At 66.9% G+C, this 24506-nt stretch overlaps 13 protein-coding genes across 13 annotated transcripts; 5 read left to right on the plus strand and 8 right to left on the minus strand.

The window, feature by feature from the left end:
* Positions 1 to 233: 233 nt before the first annotated feature.
* MICPUN_55965 (Propeptide/ADAMs family protein fusion) lies at positions 234 to 3581 on the plus strand (the record flags this gene model as incomplete). Its single annotated transcript, XM_002499631.1, has 1 exon — positions 234 to 3581. One exon carries the CDS (start codon positions 234 to 236, stop codon positions 3579 to 3581), a length of 3348 nt encoding a protein of 1115 aa, XP_002499677.1.
* A 126-nt stretch (positions 3582 to 3707) lies between these two features.
* MICPUN_55964 (predicted protein) lies at positions 3708 to 4271 on the minus strand (the record flags this gene model as incomplete). Its single annotated transcript, XM_002500110.1, has 1 exon — positions 3708 to 4271. The coding sequence occupies one exon, from the start codon at positions 4269 to 4271 to the stop codon at positions 3708 to 3710; it is 564 nt and encodes a 187-aa protein (XP_002500156.1).
* A 121-nt stretch (positions 4272 to 4392) lies between these two features.
* MICPUN_107701 (peptidyl-prolyl cis-trans isomerase) lies at positions 4393 to 5460 on the plus strand. Its single transcript, XM_002499632.1, has one exon. It carries the CDS (start codon positions 4419 to 4421, stop codon positions 5385 to 5387), a length of 969 nt encoding a protein of 322 aa, XP_002499678.1. The 5' UTR covers positions 4393 to 4418; the 3' UTR covers positions 5388 to 5460.
* A 374-nt stretch (positions 5461 to 5834) lies between these two features.
* Positions 5835 to 6614, minus strand: MICPUN_70448 (predicted protein; the record flags this gene model as incomplete). The annotated part of the gene is made up of 1 exon (XM_002500111.1): positions 5835 to 6614. A coding segment is annotated over one exon (780 nt), but the record flags the coding sequence as incomplete, so codon positions are not given.
* A 321-nt stretch (positions 6615 to 6935) lies between these two features.
* MICPUN_55961 (predicted protein) lies at positions 6936 to 7574 on the plus strand (the record flags this gene model as incomplete). The annotated part of the gene is made up of 1 exon (XM_002499633.1): positions 6936 to 7574. The coding sequence occupies one exon, from the start codon at positions 6936 to 6938 to the stop codon at positions 7572 to 7574; it is 639 nt and encodes a 212-aa protein (XP_002499679.1).
* Positions 7575 to 9830: 2256 nt separating this feature from the next.
* Positions 9831 to 10523, minus strand: MICPUN_71757 (predicted protein; the record flags this gene model as incomplete). Its single annotated transcript, XM_002500112.1, has 2 exons — positions 9831 to 9993; positions 10135 to 10523. Coding segments are annotated over 2 exons (552 nt in total), but the record flags the coding sequence as incomplete, so codon positions are not given.
* A 2292-nt stretch (positions 10524 to 12815) lies between these two features.
* MICPUN_67469 (predicted protein) lies at positions 12816 to 14353 on the plus strand (the record flags this gene model as incomplete). Its single annotated transcript, XM_002499634.1, has 4 exons — positions 12816 to 13364; positions 13434 to 13526; positions 13611 to 14129; positions 14189 to 14353. Coding segments are annotated over 4 exons (1326 nt in total), but the record flags the coding sequence as incomplete, so codon positions are not given.
* Positions 14354 to 15249: 896 nt separating this feature from the next.
* MICPUN_55958 (hypothetical protein) lies at positions 15250 to 15971 on the minus strand (the record flags this gene model as incomplete). The annotated part of the gene is made up of 1 exon (XM_002500113.1): positions 15250 to 15971. The coding sequence occupies one exon, from the start codon at positions 15969 to 15971 to the stop codon at positions 15297 to 15299; it is 675 nt and encodes a 224-aa protein (XP_002500159.1). The 3' UTR covers positions 15250 to 15296.
* A 150-nt stretch (positions 15972 to 16121) lies between these two features.
* MICPUN_55957 (predicted protein) lies at positions 16122 to 17177 on the minus strand (the record flags this gene model as incomplete). Its single annotated transcript, XM_002500114.1, has 1 exon — positions 16122 to 17177. One exon carries the CDS (start codon positions 17175 to 17177, stop codon positions 16122 to 16124), a length of 1056 nt encoding a protein of 351 aa, XP_002500160.1.
* A 157-nt stretch (positions 17178 to 17334) lies between these two features.
* On the minus strand, positions 17335 to 18513 carry MICPUN_89975 (ribosomal protein L21). Its single transcript, XM_002500115.1, has 2 exons — positions 18259 to 18513; positions 17335 to 17894 (listed from the first exon to the last, which is right to left on the minus strand). Exons 1-2 carry the CDS (start codon positions 18449 to 18451, stop codon positions 17512 to 17514), a joined length of 576 nt encoding a protein of 191 aa, XP_002500161.1. The 5' UTR covers positions 18452 to 18513; the 3' UTR covers positions 17335 to 17511.
* Positions 18514 to 19086: 573 nt separating this feature from the next.
* On the minus strand, positions 19087 to 21849 carry MICPUN_55955 (predicted protein; the record flags this gene model as incomplete). The annotated part of the gene is made up of 1 exon (XM_002500116.1): positions 19087 to 21849. One exon carries the CDS (start codon positions 21847 to 21849, stop codon positions 19087 to 19089), a length of 2763 nt encoding a protein of 920 aa, XP_002500162.1.
* Positions 21850 to 21956: 107 nt separating this feature from the next.
* MICPUN_55954 (enoylCoA hydratase/isomerase) lies at positions 21957 to 22841 on the plus strand. The gene has a single exon (XM_002499635.1). It carries the CDS (start codon positions 21961 to 21963, stop codon positions 22777 to 22779), a length of 819 nt encoding a protein of 272 aa, XP_002499681.1. The 5' UTR covers positions 21957 to 21960; the 3' UTR covers positions 22780 to 22841.
* MICPUN_55953 (cytochrome b5-like Heme/Steroid binding fusion with acyl-coa dehydrogenase) lies at positions 22793 to 24423 on the minus strand (the record flags this gene model as incomplete). The annotated part of the gene is made up of 1 exon (XM_002500117.1): positions 22793 to 24423. One exon carries the CDS (start codon positions 24421 to 24423, stop codon positions 22849 to 22851), a length of 1575 nt encoding a protein of 524 aa, XP_002500163.1. The 3' UTR covers positions 22793 to 22848.
* Between the last annotated feature and the right edge of the window lie 83 nt (positions 24424 to 24506).

The raw sequence follows: 24506 nt of genomic DNA on the forward strand, positions 1-24506 counted from the left end.
GGGCGACCTTTCAAATCGTGGGGGACCCTAGGTTGGCGCCTCAGACCTCGGGGCCGTGGGAGGGCATCCGACACGAGCCGTTCGGATCCGTGCTCGGTCGCCATGAAGGTTTCTCGCGCGCTCGCGGCGTTCGTACTCGCGGGTGCGTCCCCCCAACCCCTCCGCGCCACCGTCGAACAGAAGAAATCACGTGTCGAACTCGGACCCGAACCACGGAAAACCTGCGCCGCGAAATGTCGATCGGACCCGAGCTGATCTCCGCTTCCGCACCCACCCTCTCAGCCTCATGCATCATCCAATCGTCCGCGATGATCCCCGTGATGGATCTCATCCCCTCCCTGAGGACGTACGAGGTCATCGAGCCGTCGGAGATCCGCGGACTGGTCTTCGACGACCCCGATTCGACCCGGGTGCATCCCAGGGAGATGACCGTCGCGCTCCAAGCCTTCGGGGTCAAGTACGAACTCCAGCTGGAGCGAGTGGACGACCTGTTCGGCGCGGAATACGGGCACTACTCCTGGGACGTCGACGCCGCGCGCGTGGTTCCCCCCGCGAACCACGACGACGACGACGACGACGACGCGCGCCGATCGATCCGTCGCGATCACTGCCACTACCGCGGCGTCGTGCGCTCCGCCGTGCCCGTCGGCGCGGACGTCGGAGACGCCTCGCTGGACCGCCGCTCCTTCCACGAGGCGTTCGCCCCGACGCACACGCGAGTCCGCGCGTCCCTCTGCGACGGCATCACCGCGCGGATCGTCGCCGACGACGTCGTGATCCACCTCGAACCCGCGCACAGGCACGTCGCCGGGTACCCGATGCGTTCGGACGACCCGAAGACCTCGCCGGTGGTGGCGTACCGGGACGCGGACGTTCGGGATGACGCGCCCCGCGGGATGACGCGTTACGCGCCGCGACCGCGGATGACGACGGTGGAGTTGGACGGCCCCGGGGGCGGCGCGGGGGTCGACGGGGCGACGACGCCCGGTGACGGCGACAAGCCGGGGAGACGACCGGGAACCGGAATCGACGACGGGATGACCTTCGAAGGGATGACCTTCGACGACGGCGGCGTCGGCGATGGGATGACCTTCGACGACGTCGTCGACGGCGGCGTCGGCGGCGGCGGCGGTCGGGGTTCGAGGCGGCGCGCGCTCGATTCGTCGCTCCCGAATCGATACCTCGAGCTGATTGTCGTCAACGATAAGACCCGTTGCGACGCGTTCGCCGCGATCGACGGCTCGATCACCTCCGCGGAGCTGGACGCCATGCACGCGGACAGCATCGCCGTCGTGAACCAAGTCGCCGGATACTACGACACGATCGGCACCGTGAACATGGAGATTGTCCTCGTCGCGCAGGTGGACTGGTGCACCGGCGATCCGTACACGATCACCGCGGAATCCAACGGCGAACGCGACGCGGATACACTGCTCGGCAAGTTCCAAGCTTGGCACGGTGCCAACCTCGCGTCGCTGCCCAGCAACGACGACGCGCACCTCTTCAGCGGCTACGACTTCAAGGGGAACACGATTGGTTTGGCCGGGTTGAACACCATCTGCAGCAACCGGGAGTACTGCGGCTACAAGTACAACTGCCCGCCGGTCAAAGCCGCGTGCGACGAGCTCGGCGATAATCAATGCCTCACGATCAGCGGCGTCCAGAGGTGCTGCTACGCCTACCAACAGGCCTCCATATCGGAGGTGAACACGGTTAGGGGCACGGCAGCTTCCGCCGTGGTCGTCGCGCACGAGATTGGCCACCAGATGAACTTCAACCACGACGGCTTGTCGTCCGATTCCGTCGCGGCTTCCTGCGCGGAGAGCGGCTACATCATGGGCGCGGTGAGCGCGGGCGGCGAGAGCGACTGGTCCGATTGCACCAAGACCAAGTTCAAGAACGTCATCTTCGACGACGTCCACGCGTGTCTCAACACGGGCGTGACGACAAAGTGCGGCAACGGGATCGTCGAAGCCGGCGAGCAGTGCGACTGCGGCGCGTCGGATTGCACCGGGAAGGACGCCTGCTGCGACGGCGCGACGTGCCAGCTCACCGCCGGGTCCGAGTGCTCCGCGACGGACGGCTGCTGCTCGAGCTGCAAGGTGGCCGCCGCCGGCGTCGTGTGCAGAGCCGCCGCAAATTCCTACTGCGACGTGGCGGAAACCTGCGACGGAAGCGGATCCAAGTGCCCCGCCGACGTCGGGAAGCCCCTGGGAACCGCGTGCGAGGACGCCAACGGCGATAAGGGCGCGTGCTGGGGAACGAAGTGCTCCAACCTTCAGCACACGTGCGACACGATGGATACGAGCAGTCAAAACTTTGGGGGGGGGAAATCGGCGTCGTCGTTGTGCGGCTACTCGAGACCGGACGGGAAGGCGTACGCGGGTCCGTTCACCGCGGATTACTGCACGATGGACGTCTTGTGCTTCCCCGGCGGCGACGAGGCGACTTGTGCGCTCAGTTACTACACCCTCACCAACCATCGGATGATGACGGGGTTCCCATGCGGCGATCCCGTGGACGGTGTGTACTCTAAGGTTTGCGACGGGGGAACAAAGCCGGGCTACAACGGTGGCGGCGGCTCGTGCGTCACCGTGGCGTCGATGACCCCGCCGCCGCCTCCGTTTCCGCCGCCGTCGCCGCCGCCGCCGGCGTCCACGTCGTCGTCGCCGTCGCCGCCGCCGCCGCCGGCGCCCCCGCCGCCGTCGCCGCCCCCCGCCCCTCCCCTGTCGACGGCCGTGAACCTCAAGCTCGGCGGCATGACCACGTACGACGCCAACATCGAGGCCAAGATCGTGAGCGCGTTCGTCGCCGCCCTACCCACGGCGGCGTCGGGCGCCACCGTGGTCGTCCGCTCCAGGTCCTTCTCCCTCAAGTCCCACATGACCTTTGCCGGGTTCACCGTCGATACCTTCCCGGACGCCACGTTCAAGTCCAAGTGCGCCGCCGACCTGGGCGTCGCGGACGGGTCCGTGACGATCACGGCGAAGACGGCGACGAGCGGCGCCCGGCGAAGGCACACGCGAAGGAGCATGCTCGCCGCCGGCGTCAAGGCTGATTACGACGTCGCCAACGCGGGTCTCTCGTTTTCCGCCGCCTCGGTCATCGGCGGTCGTACCACGTCCGCCGGAGCGTTCACGGCGCTCGCCGCGGCGATGGGCGTCTCGCCGACGGTCGCCACGGAGGCGCCAAAGTACGGCGTGAAGCTGGAGATGCAGGCGACGGGGGCAGACGCGGGGGCCGTGGCGGCGATGGACGCGGCGCTCACCGACCCGGGCTTTAAGGATTCGCTCGGGAAGGAGCTGACGGGCAAGGGCGTCGGGGCGGAGGTGGAGAGCGTGAGTTCGACCGCGAGCCCGCCGCCGGCGTCGTCGTCGGATGACGACGACGCGATGACCATCGTTTACGTGGTGGTCGCGGTCGCCGCGGTCGCGCTCACCGCCGCGACGGTTTTCGCGCTGGGGAAGTTGGGGGTGCTCAAGCTCGGGAAGTTCGGCGGCGCCAAGGTTCAGCCCGAGGGGGGCGCGACGGAGGCGCCGAAGAAGGCTTCGAGCGCGAGCAAGGTGGCGCCGAGCCCGTGACACGACCTCGAGCGTATCATCGTCGTATATATATTGTGTGTGTTCATCAGCTAAGAGCTATCGTCGCGTCCCTGTTGTCCTATTTGTTCGAGTGTTCTCTCAGTCCACACGATGGACCAACTGTGACTATGTTCTCAACGCCGCCGTCGCGGGTCGGAAGTTGGTCGGCTGCCCACAGCTCGGGCACCGCTTGGCGGTCTCCTTCACCCAGCTCGCGCACTCTTCGCAGGTCCGAAGAGGCACGTACTTCAGCGACGTGAACATGCTCATGGGCACGACGATGAGGTAGAACAGGGCGAGGATGGTGATTGCCGTCTCAAACATGGATTCCACGAAGACGCCGACTGGGAAGATGCTGTGGTTGACGGTGAAGTGCATGTCGCGGAGGTGCTGCAGAGACCCGATAGCGGCTATGCTGGGAGCGACGAAAGACGACACGAAGGCGTCCACGTTGTTCTTGAGGCAAGAGCCGAACACAAAGCCGACCGCCACGGGAACCGCTTGGGAAGAGAGCACGAAGTTGTTAAGCTGCTCGAACAGAAGGACGCGCTTTACGCGTCTTCGGACCTGACGCGCCTCTTCGCGCGCCATCCGACGAATGTACCGGAAATCGTGCGAGCGCTCGTCATCGCCCGCCGTCGAGGGTGCGGCATCTTCCAGCAGACACTCCTCGGCCTCCGGCCTCGACATCTTTAGCGCCGCGGAACAGAGTGACGCGCCGGTGAACATTCTCCTCTTTGACACGTCGGACCGCACGTGTCGAGCAGCCGATCCTGTCGCTCGCATCGAAGGCTGCGGAATCAGAATTCATCGCGCCCCGAACCGTCGTCGGCTACCATGCCCATCGCGATCGTCGCCGCCAATTCCGCGCTCGTCCGCCGCCAGGCGAGTTACGCGCCGATTAATCTTCGCGCGCGCCGCGCCGCGCCGCCTCGTCGGCCTCGCGCGGTCGCCCCGACGCGCGCGCTTCTCACCTCTTCGCCCGATCTCCCCGGCAAGCCGACGTGGGAGGCCCCGGAGATGACCAAGGACATCGTGATCACCGTCCCTTTACCTCAAGACACCACGCGGAGGGACATCGACGTCAAGATGTTCAAGGATCACATCACCGTCAACGTCGCGGGCGTCTCGGAGCCCGCGATCGGCGGCACCCTGCCGTGGAACGTCGACCTCGACGGGTCCTACTGGGAGAAGGAGGACGACGTCCTGCTCGTGTACCTCGAGAAGGAGGAGGCGTACGACCCGTGGGAGTTCGTGTTCGAGTCGGACCTTCCCGAGCCCGGGGACACTACCGTCACGGACAAGGTGTACTTCGACATGGAGATCAACGGCAAGGAGGCCGGCCGCGTCGTGATGGGGCTCTACGGGAATCACGTCCCGAAAACCGTGGAGAACTTCAGGGCGCTGTGCACGGGGGAGAAGGGCGAGGGCAAGTCGGGGAAGCCGCTGCACTTCAAGGACAGCTGCTTCCACAGGATCATACCTGGCTTCATGTGCCAGGGCGGGGACTTCACCGCGGCGAACGGCACGGGCGGGGAGAGCATCTACGGGGAGAAGTTCGAGGACGAGGCGTTTGGCATCGACCACGACAAGCCGTTTCTGCTCTCCATGGCCAACTCTGGGCCGAACACCAACGGGTCACAGTTCTTCATCACGACGAAGGCGACGCCGCACCTCGACGGGAAACACGTAGTGTTCGGGGAGGTGCTCGAGGGCTCCGACGTGGTGCTGGCGATGGAGGAGAAGGGGTCCCCGGAGGGGTACCCCAAGGCGCAGGTCACAATCGTCGGCTGCGGCCAGCTCTGACGCGCCGACTGACCGAGCGGCGAGAACGTGATGCGATCAACACGGGTAATTAGAGTATCGAATCATCGCGTCTAGATCGTTCGCCGCGCCACCATGATATCTTCCCCAGCGCGACCGTCGTCGTCATCGCTGCGGGGACGCGTACGCGTTGGTGGAATCCCGCAGCGGCGACCTCGGCGGGATGGGCGAAGCCGACTTGGCAACCGAGTCGACCCGGGTCTCCCCCTCGCGTCCGGCGCTCGAAATCCCCGCACCCGCGATGAAATCCCCGCACCAGCATCTAAACCTCGGCGTCGGGACCGTCGCGACTGCCCGCCTCGCCCCGCCGTCGGCGCACAGCCCCGCGCCGTCGCCCGAGCCCTTCCCACCCGATCCTCCGCCCGACCCCGCCGCCGACTCTCCCCGCCCCCCTCCGCGATGCGCGCGACAGAGCGCCGATGCCCCGAGGTACAGCCGCATCGCCGCCCACGCGTCCTCCCGCGGGTCGTGCGCCACCCCCTCGCGCTGGATCGATTCGCCGAGGTGGTCGGCGGCGAGCGTCCGGAGCTTAAACGGCGCGTGCGTGTGACGCTGCAGCGGCGGATGCCGAGCGGTGTCCCTGCACAGCCTCCCGGGCCACTTGATGCCCAGGCACTCGAGGTCGTGTTGCAGGTCGTGGCCCACGAGGAGAGCTTTGTCGTCGTCGGCGGCGGCGGTGCGCTTGGATCCGTTGAGCACGGCGAGCACGGCCGTTCTGACCTCGCGCAGGCTCGGCGCTCCGACGAGGGAGCCCGGGTCGACGCCGGTGAGTTTGGTTCTGTGATCGGTGATTGGTCGGTCGGGTGCGACGAACGTGGAGAGCAGCACGGATCCGCGCACGTCCACGATGCAGACGCGCGCGCACATGGCGCCGCTCCCGTCCTCCTCCGTGCCCACCATCTCGCAGTCGAGCGCCACCGCGCGTCGCCCGGTGTCATTTTGAAATCCCGATGTCCATTCAAACGGGCAGCGGTGCGCGCGCCCCTCGGGCTCGATCGTCAGGCACCTGACGCATCCCCTCGCCTCGTACGCGGCTTTGCACCGCGCGCTGGGCAGCTGACCGGCCAGGTGCTGCCTCAGGGTGTCCAGGTTGGCGAAGTGCTTGCCGCACGCGCCGCACAGCGGGTCGCACGGCGAGTGCCTCGCCTGCTCCCGATGCTTGCGCAGGGCGTCGGCATCCTTGCAACGCTTGAGGCAGTGCGCGCACTGATTCGCGATCCACGGGTTCGCGGCGGACGAACCCGACGGGCCCGGTGCATCGTTCTCGCTCCCGCGCGCTGTCGATACGAACCCACCCCACGCCGCGTTCGGTGGCGACTCCATCGGTCCGCGTTTGAAACTGGCTGGCGAAGCTCGGGTCGAGTCTTTTTTGTCGGCCCCGGGTCATCGTCCTCGTCTGATCGAACTCTCGATGAAACGGCCCTCGGCGGCCGTTTTCCGAGGCTGGTTTCCCCGCAAGCATCAGGAACGAGGCGGTGTCGGTCTCGCCGACTCTCGGTCCTCGCCACACCGCCGCGCTCCGGCACCCGCATGTCGCAAGACGGACGATCGCCCCTCTGGGGCTACCGCTGCGCGGTCCTCTCCGTCACCCTCCTCGTCGCGCTCATCGCCGCGTACATCCTCGCGTCGCGCGTCAACGACGCCGAGGCGCGGGGCGACCTCGCGCGCCGCGCTCGGCACCGGCACCGCAAGCTCCTCTTCTCTCCCGTCTACCCGGTCTCGCCCTTCTTCCTCCCGTGGCGCCCGCGCGACCCCGAGTCGTGGCGGTCGTGGCAACCCCGCGTGCTCGAGTTCGACGTCAACGGCGGCGACGTCGTCGGCGAGTTGACCGCGCGAAGATCGGGATACACCGGCGTGGCGGTCACCGCGGACGCTTCCTTGAACGTCGCGGATAAAATTCGCGACGAACGCTTCCCGAACGAGGGCGGGCACGAGTACGCGTACGAGTACTACGACGACGAGACCGGCGAGTGGGTGCCCGCGGAGGATGAGGATGATGATGATGATGATGAACAGGAGGTTAAGATGGTGGAGGAGACGCAGGGCGCCGCCGCGAGGTTCGGTGAAGCCGGCGCGGGTTTCGGCGCGGCGGGGACGGAGGGACGAGCGTCGGGGCTGGAGAACCTGGGCGCGGGCCTCGGCGCCGTCGGTGGGACCCTCGGCCGATGACGATCTCACCGCCCTCCGTTGTTTCGCGCGGACTTTGCTTCGCTTTCGTGCGCTGATGTGAGAGTGAGCTCATTACACGGTAGACTACCTTCGTGTGATATCATGACCGAATCGTCAGCACCCGACGAACTTCGCGATTTCCTCGGCGAGCTCGGCGATCTCCGCCTGCGACGGCGGCTTGGGCACGACGCCCCTCGCCGCCGCCAGCACATCGTCCCTCGCCGCGCCCCTCGCCGCCGCCTCCATCGCCGCCGCCGACGCATCCGCCGTCGCCGCCTCCACCTTCCTCCTCCACGCGATCGTCTTCGCCAGCTCGTCCGCAATCGCGGGCCGCCCCTTGATCACCACCGCCAGCGCCTCGGCCGGGATGGACAGCACGCGGGTATCCCGTTCCGCGCACACTGCGGTCTTATCCCATCTCCTACCCGTCAGAGCTTGCATGGACCCGAACGTGCCGCGCTCCGGGACGGACCCGACGCGGACGTGCGTCGCCTCTTTCGGGGCGATCGCCAGGCGCTTACCGGACCGCGAGCCGCGCACGGTGACCCCGCCGGCGTAGGACAGCCTGGACGCGTCTATGAGCGGGTTCGACGCCCTTCGAACGCGACCACTCGTGCTCACCTCCGCGCTCCGTAGGTACACCTTGAGCGACCCGCTCAGGACGACGACGATTCGCAGGTCCCTCGTCTCGCCCTCGATCGTCACGCTCTTGCCGACGTCGAGGGTACGCTCGCGAGTCCGAGGATGCCGCAGCGCGACTCGCAACTCGTCCGCGGTGAAGCATCGAAGGAGATCCAAGCCGTGAATCGCGCGCCTCCATCGCTCGACGAAGAACGTCTTTCGCAGCCGCGCCCAGAGTTCCTTCGCGGGGGCCACCTTCTTCGGCGCGTTCGCCGTCTGCGCCGCGTACGCGTCCAGCTCTTCGCGGTAAAAATGCCTCTCGGCGGATTTGAACAGCCGACGCTCCGCTTCCCGAACTCGCCGCTCGCCCACGATGGCCACCGCGGCTCTGAGCAAACCCTCCGGATCGGTCGCGTCCACGGCGACGTGCGTCGCCGCCGCCGCGAACTCCTCCGTGGTCCACCCCGCCCATCCCACCGGGTTCAACCTGCTCGCGTCGCAGATGGCTCGCGCCGCGACGGATCGAGCCACGGTTCTCTCGAGGCTCGGGTCGTTGACAAAGGCGAGTTCCGTGTCGCGTTTGGACAGCTCGACGACGGTGGCGCCGCGGGGTCCCGCGCGGGTCGACGCCGGGTGCGGCGCGCCCGTGAGCAGCTGCATCTCGCCGATGGCGTCGCCCGTCGTGTACGTCCACACGACGTTATGTACGGCCGGGTCGGCGGGGGCGGATGCGCCGAAGATAATCGTCCGACCTGCTTTCGCCACGCGGTCCGCGAGCGTCTCGGGCACAGCCTGGGATATGACGTCGTTCCACGCGCGGGTCTCCTCGACGGACCCCTCGACGACGACGTACATCACGCGGGTCTCCTCGCGCTCGTCGCCCGCCGCGGTCACGGGCGCGCCGGGCGCGAACCGGTGCATCGTGAAACCGCGATTGGCGAGAAGGTTCAAGTCGTCGTCGCTCATGACGTCGAGGACGGGCGCGTTGCGAAGCGCGCGTTTCATCACTCCGTCGAGCTCGGAACCGCGACGAATCTGCCGCGTGATCTTCTGGCTCTTCGCGTGCCGCTCGCGGGCGCCGTCGTCGGGATCCTTCTCCCCGTCCCCGTCCCCGGGTGCCGACTTTTCGTCTCCGTCCCCGTCCTCGCCCTCGTCACCTCTCTTCCTCCTCGACTTTTTGGTAAACGCCATCACGAGATGGAGCTTTCGCTGTTGCACCTCGTGCTCCCCCTCCTTCCCCAGGCCGTTCAGACCCGGACCCCCGTCTAAAGGCGCGTCGAACCCACCGCGCGCGCCCGTCCCTTCCCACAGACCCCACACGCTGCGCCGCCTGAGACGGCCCTTCCGATTGGAGCGCTCCGCCCGCTCGCGGTCGCGAAGGCCCGGGTGCCAGTCGTTGCACTCGCGCAGCTCGTCGTCAACCTTCTCGAGGTAATCCAGCGCGTTCGCCAGCGCCCTCGCCGCCCTCGCCGAGGCTTTCGAGTCGACCGAGGCGTTCGAGCCGATCGTGTGCTCGCCCGCGCCGTTCGGTCCGGCGAGTAATCGGCGTTTATAGGGGTTGAGCGCGGAGTTCCCGGCTATGACGCGAAAGGCGAAGAGCGATTGAAGGCGGCCGATTGAAGCGGGAAATCCCGGGAGTCTGTTACCGGTGAGGTCCAACTCCTTGAGCGTCTCACGCAGCGTGGGGCTTCGGCCGAGAGCGCGTCCCACGCGTTGCAGCGCGTTATCCTTCGCGCTGAGAATCTCGAGCGATCGCATGGCCGGGATTCCGTCCTCATCGAAGCCTATCGACTCGAGCCTGTTGCCGTCCACCTTGAGAACCCGCAGGTTGGCGCAGCCCGCGAGTCCCTTGGGCAGGTGCGTGAGGTTATTATCGGACAGCCACAGGCCCTCCAGCGCGACGAGCGCGTCGAGCGGCGGGAACGAGTTGGACGTCAGCCTGTTCCCGCCGACGTCGAGCTTTCGAAGCCTCTTCGCCAGTCGAATCGTCTTCGGGATCCCCGGTCGTCCGGGCATGAACACCAGCTGGTTATCCCGCGCCCACAGCTCCTCGAGCTCGGCGCACCCGGCAAAGAGAGACTCTGGCAGCCGCATGAGCTTGTTCCGGCACACGTCCAGGTGGCGAAGGGACTTGCAGTCGCCTATGGAGTCTGGCAGGCGAACGAGCGCGTTGCGAGACGCGCTCAGAGACACGAGCGACGTCAGGTTACCCAGCCCCTCCGGGAGCGAGGATAGGTCGTTGGAGTCGAGCCGCAGCGACGTGAGCATGCGCATCCGCCCCACCGATTCCGCCAGCGCGCCCCCAAGTTTGTTGCGCCGCGCGTCGAGCGAACGCAGCGACGGCGTCCACTCGTCGAGCGTCTCCGGCAATTGCTCGATTTGGTTCCTGGCGACGACGAGCTCCCTCAGGCGCGGCGTCAGTCCGAGCCTCGGAAACGAATCCAAACCCTTCGCCTCGAGCCGAAGGGACGTCGCGTTGGCCTTTGCGTCGCGATCGTTCACCGGGTCCGCCAGCCCGGCGTCCGCGTGCGTCCACGCGTCCTCAACCCCAGCCGTACCATACGCAAGCGCCAGCTTGGCCTCGAGCGGCGGCGGTCGGCTTCGAAGGTGCGAGTCGCCTCCAGTCGCCTCCGCGCGCAAATTTTCCGCCTCGCGCGCGAACGCGTCGTCGTCGCACAGCGACCACGCGCCCGCGCGGCGAACAATCTCACAAATCGCCGCGTACCCCGGAACATCGTCGACGCGAACGAGAGCACCCCCGGCACCCCCAGCCGAGGTGATAAGAGCACCCTCGGCATCCCCCTCGGCACCCCCGTCGGCACCCCCGTCGGCACGTGCGGCGGCGAAAGACCGAAAGACGTCGTCCGCCCCGGGGGGAAGACCGGCGCCGTCGTTGGCGCCGCACTCGGCGGCGGAGTGCGGCGCCGTTTGTTCGCACAGTACGCATTTGTTCGATTGTTCAAACACGCGCAACGCCTCGGCGAGACGCTCGCGGTCGATGCGCCTCGCCGCCGGTGACATCCCGGGTCCCATGCGAACATCGAACCGTTCGTCCCTCGCCGCCTTCTCCAGTTTCCATCGTCGGCGTTTCGCTTGCGTCGCGAGCTTGGCGAGCTGCGGCGCCAGCGTCGTCGCCGCCGCGAGCTCCGCTTCGACGACGCGGGCGCTCTCAAGTTGCGTCTTGTGGCCCCTGAACCATCGTCGCGTCTTGTGGCCCCTGAACGCGGTCTGGATTCGCGTCGCCGCCTCGTGCACTCGCCGTGCCGCCGTCGCCTCGAGCGTCGCCCTGGTTTCCTCCGCGTTGATGAGCGCGCTCGGGCCGACGTTCGCGAGCCTCGCTCGACGAATCGCGGGCGTCTCCGTCGAGAGGCGTTCCGTCGAGACTGCGCACATCGCGTCGATGCGTCGGAGCTCCGCGGCGGTGGTGGCGGCGAGCTGTAACACTCTCGGCGCCATCGCGACCGCGGGTGGACGTCGAGCGGGGCGATGTCCGGTCGCCGTCGCCTCCGGGCCCCCCACCGTCGCCGCCGAGGAACGCCCCCCCTCCCAGTCGGCACGCTCGTCTCGCGATACGAGCGCGCGGCGTGACGCCACGGACGCGGGGGTGTGATAGGGAAGCACCGCGGGGAAAGACGAATACGTCTTTTCCACCGCCACCATTCGCATGGGGGACCGGAAACCCGCCGGAGAGTGCATCCCCGGGCTCGCCATCACGCGCAGCGGCGGTCGCCACTTCCAAGGGGTACCTTCATCCTCACCCGCGCCAAATTTCTCCATTCGCAGCTTCAAGCGTCGCGCCCGTCACCCAGCCTCCAGGCGCCTCACGCCGTCACGGGATCGATATCACGCGTCAACGCAGGCATGCAGCACGATCGACGGCCTCGAACTAGCTCGGCGCTCGGCCCCGGTGGTAAGAGTGCACCTCCGATGTGGGCTCCGCGGCGCTTCCGGCCTCTCCGTTGGTTATTTTTGGACGGACGTCACCACAGCAGCAGATTGAGAGCCGGCAGTTACTGCAGCTGACAGCCTCACCGCCGCCCGTAGGCTTCACACAGCAGCCCACCCACCCCTGTATCGGTCACGCCCCCCGCGCGAGCTCGGGAGCACTCTCGAAGTGCCCTCCGCCGCACGCGTCAGGCCGCGAACCCGCGTCGGGTCCCACCGCTTGAAGCCACCGCTCGAGAGTCGTCACCCGCACCGCCGCCGCCGCTGATTTCCACAAAGGCAGCCATGGGGGTCGACTTCGCGCAGCGCAAGGCGGCCAAGAAGCAGAGCAAGCGGATGTCCCAGAAGACCGAGGACGGCCGCAGGATCCGTGGAGGGAAGACGGTGCCCCGTAAGCAGCGGGGGATGTGCGCCAAGCCCCCGCCGCTGCCCCCGAAGCTCCGCGAGGAGGACGAGATGGCCGCCGCCGCCGCGCTGCGCGAGAAGAAAAAGGCGCTGAAGCTCAAGGCTGCCGCGCGCGCGCTGAGGGAGAAGATGGCCGCCAAGAAGGTCCCCGGCGCCGCCAAATCTCTATCCAAGGTGCGACGATACAAGAAGGAAGAGGAGCGCGACGGCGACGGCGACCACGTCTCAGACACCGAGTCCGAGTCCGAAGACGCCGACGACGCGGTGGACGACGAGGCGGGCGTGCCCGACTACTTCACGGACGCGCTCAAGACCCTGGGGCACAAGCGAACGACGCCCGTGCAGCGAGAGTGCTGGCCGCCGGCGTGCGTGGGCCGCGACGTCCTCGGCATCGCGCCCCCGGGCTCCGGCAAGACCCTCGCCTACCTCCTCCCCGCGGTGGAGTTTGCGATGCGCGACGCCAGGGATAACCCAAGGAAAAAGCGCGATCCCCCCGGCCGGCCCTCCGCGCTCGTCATCGCGCCGACGCGCGAGCTCACGCAGCAGATCGCGTCCGTGTGCAACAAACTGAAGCGCGCGGCGCCCGTGCGGTGCGTCGCGGTGTACGGCGGGGCGTCGCAGAGCGAACAGGAGGATGAGCTCGCGCAGCCAACGTCGATGGCGACGCTTGTGGTGGGCACCCCCGGGCGGCTGCTCGCGGTCATGGGCACCGGCGCGCTCGGCCTGGAGCGGGCCAGGCTGCTGGTGCTGGACGAGGCGGATCGTATGCTCGCGCTCGGGTTCGCGGAGCAGCTCGAGCAGATCCGCGAGGCTCTCCCGGTCAACGAACGCGACGAAAGATCCGCGAGCCGATCGAACCAATCGGCGGCTGAACCCGGCATGGGCAAGAGGCCCGGCCGACAGACGCTGATGTTCAGCGCCACGTTCCCCAAGGGGGTTCGCGCGGTCGCAAAGGCTTGGCTCGCGCCGAAGCCCGCCATCGTCAAGATCGAGGCGGCGGATAAGAGCGCGGAAGGTGGTAAGCGATCCAGCGAGGCGACGGTGGCCGTCGCCGCGGGGGGTAAGGGCGACGGCGTCGCCGCCGGGGACCTCAACGTGGACCAGACCGTGCACGTCTGCGCCGAGCACAAGAAGGGCAGGAAGTTGCTCAAGCACATCACCGAGCTCAGGAAGAACGACGGGCGGAGCAAGAGCCGCGTGCTGGTCTTCGCCAACAGGATCAAGACGGTTAACTTTGTCGGCGACTTGCTCAAACGGCACGGCGAGAAGGTGTGCACGCTGCACGGCGAGCTCAAGCAGGAGCGCAGGGACCAGGCGCTCAAGGACTTCAAGAGCGGTAAGTCCCCGGTGCTCGTCGCCACGGACGTCGCGGGGCGAGGTCTCGACATCACGGGGCTCGAACACGTCGTCAACTGGGACATGCCCGGCAGCGTGGAGCAGTACACGCACCGGGTCGGACGAGCCGGGAGGAGCGGGCGGAAGGGCGCGGCGCTCTCTTTCTTCACGCGTAACATGGCGCCGATCGCCCCGGACCTCGTGCGGCTGTTACGGCGCGGCGGGCACTTCGTGGATCCCAACCTCGAGGTGCTCGCGAAGGTTGGCGAGGCTCTCGCCGGCGAGGGCGGCGACAACGGGCTCAAGAGGGACAAATTCGCCAAGGCTCCCGAGGGCGAAGACGACGAGGAGGAAGAAGAGGAGGAGGAAGAGGACGAGGAGAGCGAGGAGGAAGAAGAGGAGGAGGAGGAGGAGGAGGAGGAGGAGGAGGAGGAGGAGGAGAGCGACGAGGAGGACGAGGAGGAGGAGGAGGAGAGCGACGAGAGCGACGAGGAGGACGAGGAGATGGAATCCGGAGACGAGGATGACGTGTCCGTATCCGGGGAGGACGAGGAGATGGACTCCGAGGACTCCGAGGAGGACGACGAGGAGATGGACTCTGAGGACTCCGAGGAGGAAGAGGACTCCGAGGAGGAGGAGGACTCCGAGGAGGAACCCGAGCCCGCGCCGCCGCCAACCAAGTCTACGAAGAAGCGCAAGGACGTCGACCCCGAGGAGGACCCCGAGCCCGCTGCTAAGAAGAAGTCCAAGGGTGGACCCGCGCCAGACGCAGACTTCATCCCGGCTAAGAAATTCACCGGCGCCAAACCTGGCATGTACTTCACCAAAGGGAAACAGGGCCTGGGGTACTACGTCGACAAGAACGCGCCACGGTCGTCGTCGTCCAAGGCTGGCGGCGCACAGGGGGGGACGAAGAGCGATGCGCCCGCCGCCAACTTCATCGCCTCAAAGAAGTTCAACGGAGCCAAGCCCGGTTACTACTTCCGAAAGGATAAGCAGGGTGTCGGTTATTACCTGGACAAAAAGGCGCCCAAGGGTGGCAACAAGCAGCAGCAAAAGGCTTCGGAGCCCGCGAAGAAGAGCAGCGTGTTCAGCATCCCCCGCGAGCTCGCCGACTTCCAGGCTGCCAACAAGTTCCAGGGCGCGAAGAAAGGCTACGCGTTCAAGAAGGGTCCGAAGGGGTTAGGATACTACATCGACAGGCCGCCCACACCCACGTTCAAGCCCCCGGCCAAGTCGTTCGGAGGCGGTGGCGGTCAGCGTGGAGGTTGGGCGAACAAGGGCGGCGGCGGTGGCGGCGGTGGCAGAGGAAAGGGCAGAGGAAAGGGCAGAGGAAAGGGCAGGGGTCGATGGTGAGACGCGTACTCCTCTCAGCAGTGTTTAGATTTACAATTTCAGTCGCCGCGAACCCTCCCCTCACGCCCTGTTCTTGACACTCTCCGCCTTGTACTCGGTGAACTCCTCCTCTTCCGGCACGCCCTGTCCCGTCGCCTCCCGCTCCATCATCATCTGGTGATCCTCGGAGATCTCCACGACGAGCTCGTCCAGCCGTCCGTCCCAGTTGTTTGGCACCGCGCAGGCGAAGATGCACCCGCCGACGTCCATCTGCGTCCAGAGATCCACGAGCTGCATGATCTCGCCGCCCACCATGCCGGAGAAGAACATCATCCGCGGGACGTCCGGGGCGGTGGCCACGGCGGCGGCGTCCGCCTGGACGGTCTCCAGCGCCTCGCCGAGGGTCCCGGACATCATGTCCTGCGTGGCGGTGACGAGGCGGACCATGTCGGCGCCCACGTCGTCGAGCTGCTTGCGCCACGCCTTGGTGCCCGCCGCGTCGAAGCCCGCGAGGAGGATGGCGTCGGGGCCGAAGCGGCCCTCCGCGACGCCGCCGGGCGCCGTCTCGGCGTCCGCGTCGATCTCGGCAAACTCCGCGCGCATTCGAGCATGCTCGCCGCGTCGAGGGGTGGTGGTGGGAGCGACGCGGCGGCATCGGCCGGGGGCGGAGGTGCGCGCGGGACGCTGCGCGCCGGCGGACGGGCGCGGCGCCGCGACGCGCGACGTCGCGGAAGCCTGTGCGAACGCGGCGGCCATCTCGTGCTGACGAACGAGTGGGCGGCGACCCTCTCGGAAAAGGTTTTAGGTTTCCACGTCGCTGGAGGTGTTGGCCTGATGACCCTCGTTTGTAGACTAGACTACTTGTACACTTTCGTTTTATAGACTACACGAGAGAGACGAGAGAGACTACCGCGGCCGGTACCCGACGGGCAACCCGAACGGGGGCGGCACCTCCCGCTCGTGCCTCCATATCCTGCAGATCCACTTCTCCTCCGTCGCCTCCGTCCCCTCGTGCTCCACGCGATCGTCGAACGTCCCGTCCTCCGCGGCTGGGAAGAACACCAGGCACTGCCCTCTCCGCGGCGTCACCTCGAGGTTCAAACGCCCGAACCTCGTCACCCCGCCGGCTCCCGCGTCGACGTCGTTGAGGTAGAGCAGCAGCGTCGCGAGCGTCTGCCCGCCCCTGTTCGCGTCCTCGACGTCGGCGCCCCTGTTCGCGTCGAAGTGAGGCGCCAGCCTCTGGCCCGGGCGGTACCGAATCACCGTCGGCGCCTCGAAGCTCGCGCATTCGCTCCCGGGCATCAGCGCCTCGGCGGCCGCCACGTACGCGCGCTCGCCGTCGCTCGCGCCGTCCAGCGCGCAGCTCGTGCTGGTGCGCAGCGCCTTGAGCGCGGACTCCTTTTGTTTCACGTTCGCGACGGCGACGCCGCCGGCGAGCGCGACGGCGCCGGCGTACGCGATCACCCCGGCGATCCCGGCGCCGAGCCCGGGGCCGTCGGCGGAGGCGGCGGCGATCGTGACGAGCGCCGCGAGCCACAGCGCGGGTCCCCTCGCGGCGGTGTTGATGACGTCGCCCACGTCGTTGGTCCACCCGGCGTAGACGACGGGTGATTGGTCCATGGCTCGCGTCGACGCGGCGGCGATGATGGAGTCGCATTGCTCGGGGGTGACGAAATCGTCGACGACGAAGACGTCCGGGGAGGCGTGGAGCTGCCTGAGGCCGGTGTAGAAGCGGTCGATGGGGACGTGGGCGTCGAGTGCATCGGTGCGATTCTCACCCGGGGCGGTCGCGACGCCCGCGCCGAAGCCGCCGTCGGAGTCGGCCGCGACGGGAGGCGCGAGGGGTCGACGCGGGGGTTTCCGAGCCGAGATGCGAGCGCGCCTCCCGGTGGTTCCTCCGCGCGGTATCCCGGCCGCCGATCGATGCGCGATGCGCGCGGTCATGGCTGCGACGGCGGCCATGTCCCTCGCCGGGGGTCTGGGTCGGAGGAAAGTCGAGCGACCCCTGTTGCGTTCGGCACGGGGGCGAATGGTTTGATTTCCGCCAACCGTCTCCTACATAAAGACTGAAAAAAATTGTCGGTGTCCCTCTGGCAAGCGACGGCGAGACGAGTGTCTTCAGTCGGATTCACTCTCCTTTATGAACAATAGAGTCTCTCTAAGACGCACTGCTGCTAGTACAATCGCGTGTCGTGCCGCGGGCCTCCCCGGCACGCCTCCTCACCCCGTAAGTCTCCCGCCTCGAAGCCAAAGAATAATAGATTCGCGTCACCTCACCCACTCGCGTTCGTCGAGCTTAGGGCTTGACAACCTTGGTGACGAGGAAGCGGGTCATGGGCTGGCGGTGGCCGTTCTTGCGCTTGTAGTGCTTCTTGCGCCTGTACTTGAACACGATGAGCTTCTTGTCCTTGAAGTTCTCGAGCACGGTCGCCTCCACCCTGGCGCCGGGGACGTAGGGCTCGCCAAAGGTGGGAGCGTCGCCAGCCTTGGTCGCGAGGACGCGCTCAAACGCAATCTTGGACCCAGGCTCAACCCCCTTGAGCGAGTGGCACTCGTAGTAGCGGCCCTCGGTGACGAACTGCTGGGAGCCGCCAACCTCGACGATGGCGTCCCACGCGGCGGCGCCGGTGGAGGGAGGGGTGACGAAGCCGACCTGGTTCACGGAAGTGGTGGCAGCGGCTGCGATTGGCGGGTTTGGGAAGAAAAGGTCAGTGGCTGGTGAAGTGGATAAGAAATGGGTGAGGGGCGCCGGGCGGAGGGGGCGACCCGCGGCGAACGGGGATGCACGATACGGAGAGTAACGGGGTGGGACGGAACGCCGGCGTCGTGGTGATTCGATGCGCGCGCATGCGCGGTCGATTCGACCCGATCCATCGATGTCCAGCCGTCCCATTCCCGCTCCTCACCGCCCGTGCCCCCTCGGTTCCACTGGCGCTACAGGGTGTAGGGTTTCCAATCCCGGAAAAAAGCGCGGTCCCTTCGCGGTCCGGATAACGCCGTCCGGACCGCTCGGACACCGCCGTTGCGCCGAATGCGTACTCACCGCAGATGCTGAGGCCGCGGTTGGCCTGCTTGCGCGCGGGGGTGGCGAGGGACATCGCGCAGAAGGCGTCGGAGAGGGACGCCTTGCTACCGGCGGCAGCACGGCCCATGAAGGCGGGCTTGGCCGCCTTGGAGCCGGCAGTCGCGCGCACGGGAGCCGCGACGGACACAGTCGCCATGGCCATGGTCGACATCTTCTCTTTCAAAGGGTTGACGAGTGAAGCTTCGGAAGACTTCACAAACTGTGAGCCCTAGGAGGTGCGCACAGCGTTGTGTTTGAGCCGGATGCGTCGGGGTTGCGACGTGTCGACTCGGGGTCCAACGAGATGTGTTTGTCGGAAAGGGGAGACGGGAATTGACCGGGACGTCGATCGATCGACTCCAACCTGTTGACCGATGTTTACTTGTTTTCACCGATCGCCTCGACCCACATTTTCCGGGAAAAGCAGCAACAGGAGGGGTCAAATCGCGGAACGCTGCAAAGGTTTATATCCCCACAAAACGCTCTTCTGAGCACAACTCCTGCAACTCCTGCAAGAACAGCGTTCGCTCAACTGAGCGAATTTGACCATCACAGTCAGTCCGGCTCATACCGGATTTCCTGTACTATCCCTGGGTTATAAATCCGGGATTACAATGTGCGATAGTATAGTGGTTAGTATCCCACGCTGTCACCGTGGAGACCCGGGTTCAATTCCCGGTCGCGCAGATAACCTTTTTGTTTTTTTTCATTTCCGAGCGTGCCAGGCCACGCCTCGCGCCGTCCGCCGCGTCCTCGCCAAGTCGACGCGCACGCACCGGTTTTCTTCGTCGGTAAGGTAGTCTACGATTAAAAGTCCCCGCTGTACACCAGGTAGAACACCCCTATGACCGCCAGCGCCATCCCCGCGTTTGCCCCCATCACCGCGTACACCGCGGCGGTTGTTCGACTCGCCTCCGCCTCCTCTCGCTCGAACCTCCACTCGGCGTCCCATCGTTCGCTCCACGCGTCGTCGAGCAACATGGGCGCCGCCACCACGCTCCTGTAGTGCGCCGCGTTGTTCAGGTACTCGTTCTCCAGACGAAGGAACGTCCACTGCGCCCTGCGCAGCAACTCGACCACCGCGACCAAGGTGGCCAGGCCCTCGTTGGTCAAGCCGGAGAAGATGAAGAAGACCCCGCGGTTCATGTGCGGCGTGATGGTCACCGCCCACGCGAAGCGTCCCACCAGGTTGCTGCACATGGCCCACGCGTAGAACCAAGTGGAGCGAAACACCCGGTCCCGCGTCGTCTTCCAACGAATCTTCAACGGGAAAACCGGGAACCGCCAACGCGTCGATTCCGCGTTCGATCCGTCCGTCGCGAGAGAAACCTCCACCAAACCCCAGTCCATGACGACGTCCCAGGCGAAGGAATACAGCGCGCCGATGAACAGGCAGGATATCCACGCCACGCGCCCGGGGTCCGACCAGAAAGGCCCGTCGATGGCGCTGTACCTCCCGACGCTCGCCAGCCCGATGGACACGAGCGACGTGGCGTACTTACCCGCGTTGATCACGTGCTCGATCCGCTCCCTGCTGCCCCGCTGGCTGTCGTAAAAGCGCCGCACGCACTGCTGCAGTCGGATCCAGTACGGAATCGCGGTGATCACCGGGCTCGTGGGACCCAAATCCTCCGCGAGGGACGGTTTTCGCTTCTCGTACTCGCCGGTGAAGAAAAACCGCGCCGTGGTGACGCCGTCCACCAGGCAACGAACCATGGAACACGCCACGTCGGCGACGAGGTTGTCGCGAAACCGAATCGGCGGGCCGAAGGGCGCGATGGCCATGTGAGCTATGCTGCGCAGCAGGCTGGCGCGAGCCCTCGGGTTGAAAATGCGCATCACGCGTCGAGTCTTGGCCGCGAACGAGTCCCCGCTCGAGTCACCGCTCGACGACCAACCGCCGCTCTTGTTCGCCGCCGTCCGACCAACCGCGAAGATGGTCGACGGCGGGAACGTCAAAATCAAAATCACGAAGACCAGCAGCCCGAGCGGGTAGTACGCCGGGGACAGGTCGCTCCCCGGCACCAGCGGGTCGATCCCGAACCTTACGCACGCGGTGAACAGCGCAAAGACCGTCAGCCATCCGGCGGTAAGCACCGCGGCTATCGCGGCGTTCCAGTGCCACCCGGCTTCCTCCTCGAGGCTCACCTCCAACAGGAACCGGTAGTTTATGTAGTGAGCGCCGCACGCCCGCGTCACGCCGGCCCAGCACCACAGCCACACGACGGGTATCGCGGCGAGCCTGAACGCGGGGAGGCTCGCCTGGAAGTACTGCAGGCAGCGCGGGCAGTCGTGGCCGCGGGTGGTGACCGGTTGGATCCACATCACGAGCAGCGCAAACGCCGCGATCGCCCCCGCGCCGAACGCGAACGAGCTCAACTGCCCGGCGGCGGGCGGCGCCGGACGCTCGATCAGCCGCAGCCTCCGCCTGGCCACGTCCGCGCCGCCCCCCCCGCCGCCGCCGCCGCCCGTCGAAGCCTCGTCCTCGTCCAGCCCCAGGAGTTTCGTGTACGCGCGCTCCAGCTCAGTCTCCAACTTGGCGGGTTCGTCGCCGCGGTTGCACGGGAGCTCGCGCAGCCGCTCGCGGACGTCAGCCTCCGCCGCGGCGGCGGAGGCGCGGTAAATGGTCCTGCTCGGGCTGCCGAGCAAGCTCCCCGAGTGGTGCGAGTGAGCCGCTACGTGCGCCGCCGCTCGACGTCTGGACCCGGACTCGACGTCGGAGCGTCGTCGGTGGGACGCGCCGTCGTCGTCGGAGTCGACGTTCCCGCCCTCGCCGCCGGACCCGCCGCCGGCTGCGTCCCCGTCGCCGTCGCCGACTGCGCCGCGCTCGATTCCGATTCCGACGCCAGCTGTGCGCCCGACTTCATCTTCGCGAGCCGCGCCGCCGACGCCGCCGTTGGCGTGACCCATCGCCTCTGTGACCTCCGATATGACGCTCAGCAGCTCGCGCGTCTCGTCCCGCAGCGTCTCGTCCACCACGTGCTCGTCCGTCCCCACCGCGTGCGCCAGGAGGTGCGCCGCCTTGGCCGATTTTTTCAGGTACTTTTTCGCGATCTTGCGCAGGCCGGTGTAGTTGAGCGACACGACGTGCCTGGCGATGGTGATCTCGTGGTAGACGTGGCGGAACGCGCGGTCGACCCTGTCATCGTGCTGGCTGCGCGAGTGCGCGGTCCCGAGGCCGGTCGGGGTGTCCGGGGCGAGGACGGACATGTTCTCGAGCACCGGGGGTCTGGACGCCTCGGCGAGCAGCGCGGCAACCTTCTCGCGGAGGCGCGCGCACGTCGCGTCGTACCGCTCGGAGACGCGGCGAATCTCGGACCCGAACGCGTCGAAGAACGCGGCGCGGTGGCTCTCGCCGCCGTCCTCCGCGCGCGCGCTCTCCAACAGCGCCTCCTCGACGGAGTCGACATCGTCGTCTCGCCCCCGGTCGTTTCTCTCCGCGTGGTCGTCGCTGATGCCCCAACGCGCCAGCAGCTGCGTCTTGATCGCCTTCTTCAGGGTGTCGTAGTGAATGACATCCTTCTCGTAGCCGTGAATCTGCTGCTCCTTGAGGTGACGACCGAACCGCATGGTCGCCCTCGACCCCTCCCTCGGGTGCGCTCCAGCACTGGGGTTGGTGCCGTCGTCACATTGGAATAATTGAGTTTGCTGTTGTTGCCTCGTCAGATCGCTCAGAGTGCCATGGCGCTCGCCGCGACGGGCGCCTCGGGCGCTGTCAGGATCGAGCGACACCCCCAGGGTTTCGCCATCCTCTGGCTGGGGTCCGAGCCCGTCAACTCCATGACCCTGGACCTGTGGAGATCCTTGCTTGACGCGCTCACGACCCTGGAGAAGGACCCGGCGGTGCGCGGCGTCGTGTTCGCGTCCGCCCTGCGCAAAGACATCTTCACCGCGGGCAACGACATCAAGGAGCTTCACGCCCCGTCCACCTCCGAGGCGCGATACCGCGAGTTCTGGCGCACGCAGACCACTTTCCTGTGCAGGCTGCTTCGCTCGCCGCTCGCGACGGTGTGCGCCATCCGCGGCGCGTGCCCCGCGGGAGGATGCGCCGTGGCGCTGTGCTGCGATTACCGCGTCCAGTCCGACACCGGCACGTTCGGGCTGAACGAGGTGGCGCTGGGGATACCGGTGCCCAAGTTCTGGGCGCGAAGGTTCGTCGCGTGTGCCAACGATCCCGCCCGCGCGGACCTCACGCTGCAGCTCGGTAAGCTGCTCGCGCCGAGCGAGGCCCACGCGCTCGGCCTGCTCGACGAGGTGGTACCCGCCGCGGCGCTCATCCCGGCTGCCACGAGGGCGATGGAGGGTTTCCTCAAGACGCCAGACGGCGCTCGGCACGCGACCAAGGCGAACGTCCGCGGCGAGTTCTCCGCGGCGTGGGAGGCGTACATCGAGGAGGAGGCGAGCGGGGGGTGGGCGATGCTGAGCACGCCGGAGGTTGAGGCGACGCTCGGGAAGGTGATCGAGAGGTTGTCGGGAAACAAGCGGCGAGCCAAGCTGTAGACGTCGCGACTGAGTAACCAACACGTAGTAGATCAAGAGTTACCTTCGGACGTCTTCGTAACACTCTGCTCACAGCTTGGCGTTGGGCATGGCCCGCATCGCCTGCCGCACTCCCAGATCCGCCATGACCTCCTCGGATCCACCCAGGATCGCGGCGAACTTGGCGCTCCGTTGGAACCGCTCCACCACCTGCCCCATCCCCGTACGCGTGATGGCGCGGCCTCCGAAGATCTGGCACGCCTCGTCGCTGACGTCGTTGGCGACTCGCGTGCAGAAGTGCTTCAGCAGCGCGATGGGCCCGGCGAGCATCGCCGCCTGCTCCTCGTGCGTCGTGTGCTTCATGGCGAACGTCACGGACTCCAGCCACGCCTGCACCCCCTCCACCTGGCTCGCCAGCCTCGCCAGCTTGGCCCGAATCACCGGCTGATCGATTAAGCGAGCGCCAAACACCTCGCGCTGTACAGACCACTTCAGGCACTCCTCCACCACGAGCCGGCTGGCTCTGTTGGCGCCAGCCACGATGTACCAGCGCTCGTGGTTGAAGTTGTGCATGATCAGCTTGAACCCCTCGCCGATCTTTCCGAGCACGTTCCCCGTCGGTACTTTCGCGTTTTCAAACGTCACGTACGCGGTGCCAGCCGCCGGCGAATACGACGTCTTGATGGGTTTCGTGTCCACGCCTTCGCCGCGTTCGATGAGCATCAAACTGAGCTCGGGTTTGCGCCCCCCCGGTTTGGTCACCACGGCGGTGACGAAGTAGTCGGAGAAGACGCCGTTGGTGATCCACTTCTTGACGCCGCTGACCAGGTAGTGCGTGCGACAGTCGGACAGTTTCGCGACGCACGCGACGGCGGCGACGTCGGAACCCGCTTCGGGTCCGCTGATCGCCAGACAGATCTGCTTCTCCCCCGTGAGAACCTCTCGGCCGACCCTGCGCGCCAGGGCGGGTTCGCCGAACTGGAGCACCGGGGGTAGGCCGATGACGAGCCCGGCGCCCATGCCGTCGGCGTAGCCCGGTACGCCGAGCCGCCCCGACGACTCCTCGTGCGCGATGAGCTCGTGGAAGGGATCGAACTGCTCGGGCGTGATGCCGCCGGGGAGTTGGACGCCGCAGTTCTCGACGACGTCCTTGAGCCACGGGCCGCTCTGGACGCGGCATGCGAGCACGCCGCGCATGCCGAGCTTGCGCCACAGCTCCTTCGATGGGTGAACGCCCCTCGCGTCGTTCGCGACCGCGTCGGGCATGACCTCGGTGTCGAAGAACGCCCGCAGGTCGCGTCGGAATCTCCGATGCGAGTCGTCATAGTAGGGCGAGGGCACGCCCTGAAACGCGGACGGCTCCGCGTAAGGCACGGTGGAGAGCTCGCCGGGCGCGAGCTTGACCACCGCCTTTTTCCCGGTGGGCGGATCCGCAATCGTGCCTATCGCGTACTTGGCCGCCATCGAGCGGAGGACGTCCTGACGGTGAAAGGAGTAGAACTGCTTCGTCGCATCCTGGCCGGCGACGCCGTCGATGAAGGCGCGCCCGCCGGGATGGAAGCGCGCGAACTTCGAGACGTCGTAGACCGTATCGTCGATTATGATCCAGTTGTCATCGGCGGACGCGTGCTTCGCCACCTCCGCGCGGGTGTACGTCGTCGTCATCGGCGCCCTCGTGAGTGGGGCGGTATCGGCGTGTGGCCACGTCAGGTTGCCCCAGATTGTTATTTTGAGTTAACTGTTACACG

This window comes from Micromonas commoda, chromosome 2, assembly GCF_000090985.2.
Source record: "Micromonas commoda chromosome 2, complete sequence".
Lineage (NCBI taxonomy): Eukaryota > Viridiplantae > Chlorophyta > Mamiellophyceae > Mamiellales > Mamiellaceae > Micromonas > Micromonas commoda.